Source organism: Trifolium pratense, linkage group LG6 (assembly GCF_020283565.1).
Source record: "Trifolium pratense cultivar HEN17-A07 linkage group LG6, ARS_RC_1.1, whole genome shotgun sequence".
Classification (NCBI taxonomy): domain Eukaryota; kingdom Viridiplantae; phylum Streptophyta; class Magnoliopsida; order Fabales; family Fabaceae; genus Trifolium; species Trifolium pratense.
The window spans coordinates 28,896,054-28,906,008 of NC_060064.1; the positions used below are offsets into that span (position 1 = coordinate 28,896,054).

General features: G+C 32.8%; 1 protein-coding gene across 1 annotated transcript; it reads left to right on the plus strand.

Annotated features, from left to right (window-relative positions):
* Positions 1–2,570: 2,570 nt before the first annotated feature.
* Positions 2,571–8,248, plus strand: LOC123889303 (monodehydroascorbate reductase 4, peroxisomal). The gene is made up of 7 exons (XM_045938585.1): positions 2,571–2,917; positions 3,643–3,694; positions 4,227–4,307; positions 5,615–5,733; positions 6,092–6,311; positions 6,472–6,590; positions 7,281–8,248. The coding sequence occupies exons 1-7, from the start codon at positions 2,798–2,800 to the stop codon at positions 8,019–8,021; spliced, it is 1,452 nt and encodes a 483-aa protein (XP_045794541.1). The 5' UTR covers positions 2,571–2,797; the 3' UTR covers positions 8,022–8,248.
* Positions 8,249–9,955: the final 1,707 nt, after the last annotated feature.

Here is a 9,955-nt window from a genome sequence, read left to right on the forward strand (position 1 = left end):
TAATATAATGATCTGCAGTTGTTGTCATGATACACTCCAATTTGGCATTTTGAAAATTGTTGCATCAACCTTCATTAGCCATGGCGTGATTAAGCTTCTCTTCAACTATTTCAGTGTCAAAACTTTTGAACCAAGTAAGTGGATATCTTTCCATCTAAATGTCAACCAAACCAAACCACAACCACCTCTCAAAAGCCTTGAATCAGCCAGGTGTTTCTCTCTACTCTACCCTTCTTATCACTTACTAAAACAATGTCATTAAAAGTCCTCTACAATATATCAAGGTAACTGAGACATGTTAGAGAGCTATCACAGAAAATTCCATGACTCCCAGCATCTATCCCCTTTAGAAAAACCATAAAATCCTATTGGCCTCCATCTCCAATGAAGAGTCAATAATCTCTCTATATCAATATGATTCAAGGAAAAAATTAGTGATATTACAATAAAAATAAAATCACAATGTATCTATCAAGAATTTTGTCTAATGATAAAAAGATAATTATTGGAGGTCTGGATTCAAGAAGGGAAATAAATGTAAAAATCGTTGTAAGTACGTGCTCTTTAAGATTGAAATATTTCCTTTTTTTTTTTCTTTTCACCACCAGTTGAATCTGGTTCGAGGATCCGTTCTGGTATATATCAAGTGGTTCCAACCCCTTCCCGATCGCAGTTGCGGGGGATAGAACCGTGGTCCTCCCTACCAAGTTAAACGTCAATCACCACTGAACCAACTAACGATTGATAAATCTTTCCCTGCTTTAAACTTGAGCAGTGAGCACCAATCACCACTGAACCAACTAATGATTGGTAAATCTTTCATGCTCTAAAGTTGAGCAGTGAGCACCATTCCCTTGCCCTAAATCTTTCTCATTAAAAAAAAAATAATAAATTGTATTTAACATAAAAAATCTGATGTTAAAGTATTACCCCTATTATTTGGTTTAAATGTAGTTTTACCCTCCTCCTCCCTATTTTGAATAAATCGGAATTTTATCCTCCTATTTTAAAATATGGAATTTTACCCCCTATTTTAAAATTCTGAATTTTACCCCCCTTATTTTATAATTTTTTGGATCCCCAAAAAAAAGTCTGTACAAAATCTGCTTCATAGAATTAAGCCCCACTAAATTTGGAGTTACAAGGAGAAAGTATTTATCGATTTAGTGCAGATTTGTCCAATTACTAATTTGCATAAATCTGCTTCTGACCTTCAAATTCAACATCGTCTACCGAATGTATCGTAACTGCAAATTTGATGAAATTTAAATGCTAACAAGAGTAATTTCGTTAGTTTTTCAGACATGTAATTACTATTCAAAACGGAGGTACAAGGTAATAGACATCATGAAAATACTAGTAGTAGGTCCATACAATAATTAATTTGGATAAACCTTCACTAAAACAGCAAAATCCAAAAAATTATAAAATAGAGAGGGGTAAAATTCAAGATTTTAAAATAGAAAGGTAAAACTGCATTTATGTTTTTTTTTTTCTTTTGACTAGATGTTAAAGTAGTATTATTAATTTTTTTGTACAAAAGAGGGCCAACGGCCCAACAAAAGTTAAAGTAGTATTATTATTTCTTAGATAATTGGACGAGTGAGAATATTTTATTCTTTTAAGAAATGGTTACGTATGTGTAAAAAAAAAAAGAAATGATTACGAAAATAAAATTTCAATTTTTGATAATTAACAAAAAAAAAAATTAATTTTTGATAAGATTTTAAATTTTGCTTTTTGAAGGAAAATTTTGTTAAATATTTCAATATTTTTTGTACAAGGATAAAATTTAAACTAAATAAATATACATCTTTATAAAAACTAACCAACATAGTGTGGAGAATTTCTTTCGGCGCCTTTGATGAACCGACTAAAATACTCTTTCCACTATTAAGGAGCTTAGTTTCTAAAAAAATAAATAAAAAATTATGCTATGCGGTGTTTTTTTTTTTTTCCTCAAATTTTTCATTTTTATAACGTCTGTTACTTAAGTAGTGAGATGAGTTCGCTATTTAAATAGGGAACGTATAAAAACTTAAAAATTTCATATTAGGAATGTTTTTTTAATGTTCTCATTTTTATAACGTCTCTTACTTAAATAACAAAAATGTATTAACTATTTAAGGAAGAAGCTCTTTATAGTCTCAAGTGATAAATATTTAGACCTATTAACTATTTAGTCTTTGATTAATGCGTATAAAAAACATTTATTAGGAGGTTAACCCCTTAAATTAATTTCAATTACTCCCTTCGGCCTTATCTATATATAAGTAAAAGTTAGTTTTTTAGATTCATTCAAAAAGCGATATACTGTGTCAATAATTTGGACTAGATACATTGATTTTTTTTTTTTTTTTAGAGAAAGATATATTAATTTTTTAATGAATCTAAAAATATAACTTTTGTATATACGAATACGAGGCATAGTTGGTTATAACAAAAACAAAATAATCTCTGGGACCCACACTGCCACACATAGCAAGATGAAGCGGCACGTGGTGCGCATTGATGGGATAGAGTGATAAACTCAGATAATCTGATTTGGAGGGCATTAAAGTAAATGCAGCAGCTATTTGCTCCCGCCGTCTTCATCATCAATCAACATCCATGGTAATGGGCCCATTCATTCCGTGATCTTCAAATTTTTTTTGGATGTTCCTTGTACGAAATCGCTCGCTCCCAAAAAATTCACCACCCTTGATTTTGAATTCACGATAAAAAATAAGATAAGGCTTTTTTGTTTGTTATGCGTTTATGTGAAAGAAGAATAGGAAGAAAGAGTTTTCGTTGAGAAATGGGAAGAGCGTTCGTTTACGTGATTCTCGGTGGTGGTGTTTCTGCTGGTTATGCTGCTCTTGAATTCGTTAGACGTGGTGTTTCTCATGGCGAACTTTGTATCATTTCTGATGAACCAGTAAGTTTTTTTTTTTTTTTTTATTAATTTAATTTAAGCGTTGATTACAAGTTTGATTTTTATAGTATAAGTTTGATTAATTTAAACAAGAATTAGGCATTGATATTCTTTGTTTTTGTAATGATAATAATAATGGTAAATATATTCACAAATGTTTATAAACAAAGTTTTTGAATTTGAGTTTGATTCTGAAGGGTCAGACTTTACTTACTTGGCGACCAAACTCCGACCGGAGGGTTAACAATAACAAAAAGAAAGTTGTTAATTGATTAGTGAGTTAGTTACATCTTCCTTCAGAAGTTAGTTAGTGGTTACTTTACTAGTAGTAGTTAAGTAGTTAATGAATGATTGATAAGATAAGTTCTATATATGTATATAGATAGAGCATCATGTATTCATAATCATAATATTTTTCGATCGATTCAATATGTTTCCTAGGGTTATGCGTAGTAATATTGTGTCTCATAGATTTATGGATGTTGTTTTTTGGAGGATTGGTTTTGCCATCCAAAAAGGGGCAGTTTGTTGCTTGATTGCCTTCCATTCATGTGTAATTATCTATTGAATGAGCATTGGAATTGTGCTTCAATTTTGAAAAAAAAAAAAAACCTTCTATGTTTACTAATATGTTATCCACATGAATATCAATAATAATATGCTCTCTATCTTTCTTGCGAACGTGATTTGAGGCATGACACTGTCTGATTTCTGACATTTTTTCTCAGGTAGCACCTTATGAAAGACCTGCATTAAGCAAGGGATTTTTGCTTCCAGAAGGTATGAACTCTTTCACAACTCAAGGGACCTTATCAATGAGTGGTTGGTCGATAATGACTTTCTTTGACATATTTTAACTCTTGTTTATGTTATTTACTATTTCTCTTTACATTGAACTGTCTAACTCTTTAATTTTTGGACTTTGGTCAAATTGAACTTCCCTCCATGGTTATCATATGGCCAACATAACTTCATTTAATTATGAAATTTGAATATCGTAGCCAAATTATATTACTTAGGGAGACAGATATATAAACTTCAATGTCGTACTCTTGATATTTTGTAGTTTTGGCACTCTTGGTGGAGTGTTATCTATTGAATTTAAAAAATAATGAAATATTGAAGGATGAGTAAACCAGGGTGATTATGATTACGCTGTAAATTTGAAAGATTTAACTAGGAGGATTTAGTGATTCATTTCCTCAAGTTTCAATTGTAGAATTTCCATATTCCTCCATATTTTATCTTTTTCTTTGATTGCAAAGTTTATGGAATGTCTGGTTGCTGATTCAAATAAGTCTGTTACCTACAGCTGCTGCTCGGCTTCCATCCTTTCATACATGTGTTGGAGCAAACGAGGAAAGGCTAACTCCGAAATGGTATAAAGAACATGGTAATTATACTATTTTACATCATGAGTTGATATATCCATGAAGTAATTTAGTTAGGCTACTTCTACTTTTCCCCTCTGTGACAAAATGTATTAAATGATTGTGTTGGCTACTTGGCTGTTTTATTTGTTTTGTCTGGCATAGATCTGGCTCAATATTTGATGCTATTTAGATTTTGTGGTCTGCCTAAATTAATTCTTTCTGATAAAAAAATCATTGGGAAATTGGTTTACTAATTTTTAGGTTGAACTTTTGTATTATCTTGTCTGATCATTCCCAGCTGCATCCAATGAGGTGGTTAAGCCCAGGAGTAATTCAGTGTTAGATAGTAATATGTATCCTGCAGTTAATGGCAGAAGCTAAAGTTTACTTCTGTTCTGCGCATCATATGTGACCATGTTTTATAAGTTATATTTTGTTTTCTTTTTTATGCGTAGTTTATTTCAGATGGCAACCTTATTATCTATGTAACTGTGTCCAAGACTATGGGCCTATTTGGATAAACAACATAATTTGCAGCCTATAGCATAAGCGCTCATGTAGAATATGTTTCTATAACAAATTATAAAATTAAATTAAATTGTTTTCATAAGCTATCTTGGCGAGCTTATGAAAATAAGCTGAAAAGTGAAAACAACTTATGAACATGTTATAAGCTGTTTTCATATGCTCTCCCATATTGTCTCACAAGTGCTTATGACAGTAGATAAGCTCAAATAACCTATCCAAACAGGTCCTCTCTAGGATAAAACTTTGTATTTTATCTCTCCAATAATTAGGTGAAGCATTGAAAGACAAATTATGTTAGAAGAGCTAAATTAAACGCATTGCCTAATGATTTTTGTTTATTGCAATTGGTAGGAAGGAAGTATTCATGTATGCTTCCAGGAAGTAATTTTTTTGTTTTAAATTTATAAATTTCTTTATAACAAAATTTATAAATGATTTTGATACGTAACTATATGTAATCCCCCTTGGTTAGTTAGTAGTTAGTTGGGATTTGGTATAGTTGGAGTAATAGTGAGACATTGAGAAGGATTTAGGGCCTTATGGAATGGAAGTTGGAGGCCCTCAAAATTCTGAGTTTGTGCTGTATTATTCTATAAAAAATCATATTGAAATTGGGAGATTTTCTTATTATTTATTATAAAATACCAGGTTTGTATTAGGTTTCATCAGTCAATGATACTCGTTGAGTCGTTTCTATAAAAAAAGTTATCATTCATATTTGTTTAATGTTTTTATATTGTAATTCTAGGAGGTTGATATGCCGAATATCTAATTCTTGCAATTGCTATTTCATTTTCAGGAGTTGAATTAGTTCTTGGAACTGGAGTTAAGTCTGCTGATGTGAAACGTAAAACACTATTGACAACAACCGGGGAGACTATAAGTTACAAAATTCTTATTGTTGCTACTGGTGCTCGGGTATTTAAACAAATCCTTAAGTTTAAATTGCCCTACTTAAAAGAATCAGTTTATCTTGTTATGTTGCATCCATGTCGTGCTTTTCAAAAAACAGATGAAAGAAGCTTTGGCAGTTTCCTGGATATTTCTTGTTGCTTTCTTTTGTTAACTTGCGTCATTCAATATCACACACTTAAAATACATGAAAATTTTAGGCCCTTGAAACATCATATTGAAACTTAAAAAAAAACTTCTATCCTCATTAACATACTTAATATGTGGGAATGATTGAAGACAAAATTCACCAATTCATCTACTTAGTCGGCTGTTAGGTTTCTTTACAGAAATATATTAAACTTGTGTGCAATGTCAAGTGTAGGCTCTGAAGCTGGAAGAATTTGGGGTGAATGGATCCGATGCAGAAAATGTATGTTATTTAAGAGATATAGCAGATGCAAATAGGCTTGTTAATGCTATTCAATCATGTCCTGGAGGGAATGCGATTGTCATTGGTGGTGGATACGTTGGCATGGAGTGTGCAGCATCTTTAGTGATCAACAAAATCAATGTGACAATGGTCTTCCCAGAAGCACATTGCAGTAAGTACTTCAATTTCAATTTTATTGTCTCTCAACTCAGAGTGTATGGGATCAATGTTCATTTGTATTAATCTGTACAAAAATGCTACTTGTAGCTTTTATGGATAATAAATGACTTTAAAAACTGATGGATACTTTTAATACTGGATTTATTTTACAGTGGCTCGTTTATTTACCCCGAAGATTGCAAGCTACTATGAAGAATATTATAAATCAAGAGGAATAAACTTCGTTAAGGGAACTGTGCTGTCATCATTTGATTTTGACTCCAACGGAAAGGTACATCAAATTATTCTTTGGAAATTTCTCTCTTAGGAATGTTTGATTGTATAAGGACAAGACCAATATAGGCCCTACCCTAATAACAAGTGTTGGTAATTTTGACTTTTGAGTATAGCTTGAATAGTCATTCTCATATCTTTGTAATAATCTGAAATCAAAGAAAATATTAGTCATAGATATTTTTCTCTCATCCTGTCCAAAAGCAAAGCCTAAAGGGTATCATTCCTCCCACTTCCCTTTCATCCTTCCTTTCCCCAAAGCCCCTCCCCCCTTTCCCTCCTAACTCCCAAACAAAGCCTAAGAGAAACAATTGAAAAAACTTGCACCTTAACAGCTTTTTAAAAAACGTTGGTCTGTAATAGAACATATCGATATTAGTATTACATGATAGGTGTTGGTGACCCCACCTAGAATAAATTTTTTTGTTGTGATCAGAACTTTTCAGTGGTGTTGGTGATTGAAATTTCCAAACCTTTTCCTATTCAAAATAATAAAAATAGAGGAATCTCTTGTAATGTCTGAACCTGTGGATTGTGGTTTCACATATCTCTTGGAAGTGAAAGTTTCCTGGTTCATAGGGCTCATGACAACTGAGCTTATGATGGATCATCGATAATTTTGGCTATGGTTGCATTACTCTTTTGATCAATTCGACCTATAACTTTAATTGACTGACCTCTTTTGCAGGTTACAGATGTTAATCTTAGAGATGGAACGAAGATATCCGTGGACATGGTTGTGGTGGGAATTGGAATACGACCAAATACAGGTCTGTTTGAAGGTCAACTTACTTTGGAGAAAGGTGGAATCAAAGTAAATGGAACATTCCAGTCAAGCAACAGCTCAGTCTATGCCATTGGAGATGTTGCAGCATTTCCAGTCAAAGCATTCGGGGAAATGCGCAGACTTGAGCATGTTGATTCAGCAAGGAAATCCGCAAAACATGCAGTTTCTGCCATAATGGAACCGGACAAAACAGGGGAATTTGATTACATTCCTTTTTTCTACTCCAGAGTCTTCACTTTGTCTTGGCAATTTTATGGGGATAATGCTGGAGAAGTTGTCTATTACGGAGATCTCTCAGCCTCAGGTAGTACATTTGGAGCATATTGGGTAAACAAGGGTCATATTGTTGGTGCTTTCCTTGAAGGTGGAACTAGAGAAGAGTATGAAGCCATAGCCAAGACCACTAGGTTAAGACCAGCAATTGAAGATTTGAATGAGTTGGAGAGGCAAGGTTTGGGTTTTGCAGTTACATTTAGTCAGAAACCAGAAGCATCACCACCACCAATTGAGGTTAAAAGTAGCACCTCCGGTCTACTTTTGGAAAAACCATTATATGCTTGGCATGCTACAGCCGGGGTTGTTTTTGCTGCATCAATAGCCGCATTCGCATATTTTTATGGAAAAAGGCGTCGCAGATGGTGAAACTTTTGAGAAGATTGCCAATTTGTGGTTAAGGGTTTCAACATACTTAACACAGATTTACATGCTGTAATATTGTATCCTATCCTATTTACTGGATTGCAATTCTTCAGTTGTATTGTTCATATACAGGATTGTTGTACTAAGAACAAAAGGAAAATACAAATGACAATCCTTCAGAAGTTATTCCCACAAGAGTTCATAGCTAAACATATCGTGTTTTCAGTCCATTTTATGATCTTTTTTACTTTCTTTTGTCCTAAAGGGCAGGAACTGTTCTTATGATTTTTCATTTTAGCATGACTATCTCATTTGAGAATATCTTAGCTGTTTATATTTTATTTTTTAAGATAATTACTAAATTTAGTTTCATTTTAACATGATTGTCATAATGAAAGCCATGTATGTATCCGAGGCTTTCGTAAACGTTGGATGTTCAAAGTTTTGAACATTCGAGGGCTATGAAAGCTTCAGATGTTGTAATTTTTCCAATAAGACTGTGTCCGAGGGTTTAGGAACCTTGTAAGTTCAAATTATTCTACATTCGAGGGTTTATGGAAGAGTCGAATGTGCAATTTTTTTTAATTAATATTTCATTTTTTATAAAGTGAGGCAAAGAGGAAGAGATGGCAGGTGCATTCCTAGTGGCGGATGGCTTGTGGAAGATTCTGACGACGAACCACTACCCTATAGGACAACCTCGAGTTTGTTTTGCAGAGGAACAAGTCTTGGAAATTGAAACTGGTTTGCCTTGACCTTTAACTCGTTTTTGCTGAAAACAATTTTGAGTGTTATTGTTTGTTGAATTTGTGAAAAGAACTTGGGAAGAATAATGGATCATAGCACCAGAAAGTTGTCTTTCAATGTTGTAAGACAGAAGAAAACACTTTGCTAACATCAGGGAGAGGTTCTTGCATGAGAATTTGGGACTTGACATTATTGAATGTATCATTCAATCCTTTCAAAAAATAAATGTCATACTCCATATCTCTTTGTTTCTTGATTTTAGCATAAGCACCACAGGTACATTGTTGGCAAATCACGAAGGATTTCAAGATCTTCCCATAGGCCAGTGCTCATTATTTTTGGGTCAAATACTGCATAATCCCTCATTGTTGTTGTTCAGTCATCGCTCCCTCTTCTTCTGTTTCACTTTCATATTCAGAAATTTGTGCATAAAGGTTAGAAACATGCTTTAGACTACAAACACACAATTATAAGTAACACTCACTAACTAGCAATTAGAAAGTACTATTGTAATATTTAAGGATTTTAAAAAATAGTAATTTTTTATTGTGAAATTTAAAGTTTAAGCTTTTGAGAAATTGAATGCACAATTTACAAGATAAAATTTCCACATTTGATACCTTAAAGTGGAGTTGGGATCATCTCCATTTTCAATTATTTCCATTTTTCTATTAATAAAGTTTTTAAATATTTTGGAGTGTATGAAAGCGATTTGACTTCATTAAATGTCACACTGTTGTATTTATATTTTTAAAACTATATAGTAATGGAAGAAATGGAAATAATTGAAAATGAAGAGGATCTCAACTCCTTAAAATGTGCCTTAAGAAACAAGTTAACATTTTTCATATTTAATAACTGTAATCGCCGACAAGGTTTCTAAAAAATTGTGCTAATATAGACAACCATAATGTACTAATGAGAAAATAGGGAGTCTATGCCCCACACAATTTATTGGCCCAAAAACCACAAGATAACACCACAACATTCTGATTCTATTGTATTGCCTTCAGGATAAAAGTAATGATTAATTTAATAGGGACAATCGGCGGCATTTGTATTTCATAGTTAGAGGTGAAATTCTTGGATTCATGAAAGATGAACAATTGTGAAAACATTTGCCAATGATCTTTTCATTAATCAAGAACGAAAGTTGGGGGTCTGAAGACAGTCAGATACCATTCTACCAA

Coding starts and splice junctions, on each gene's coding strand:
- LOC123889303 (XM_045938585.1), top strand. CDS start 2,798: ATGGGAAGAGCGTTCGTTTACGTGATTCTCGGTGGTGGTGTTTCTGCT. Junction 4,308..5,614: donor GAAATGGTATAAAGAACATG/GTAATTATACTA, acceptor TTTCATTTTCAG/GAGTTGAATTAGTTCTTGGA. Junction 5,734..6,091: donor TTGTTGCTACTGGTGCTCGG/GTATTTAAACAA, acceptor TGTCAAGTGTAG/GCTCTGAAGCTGGAAGAATT.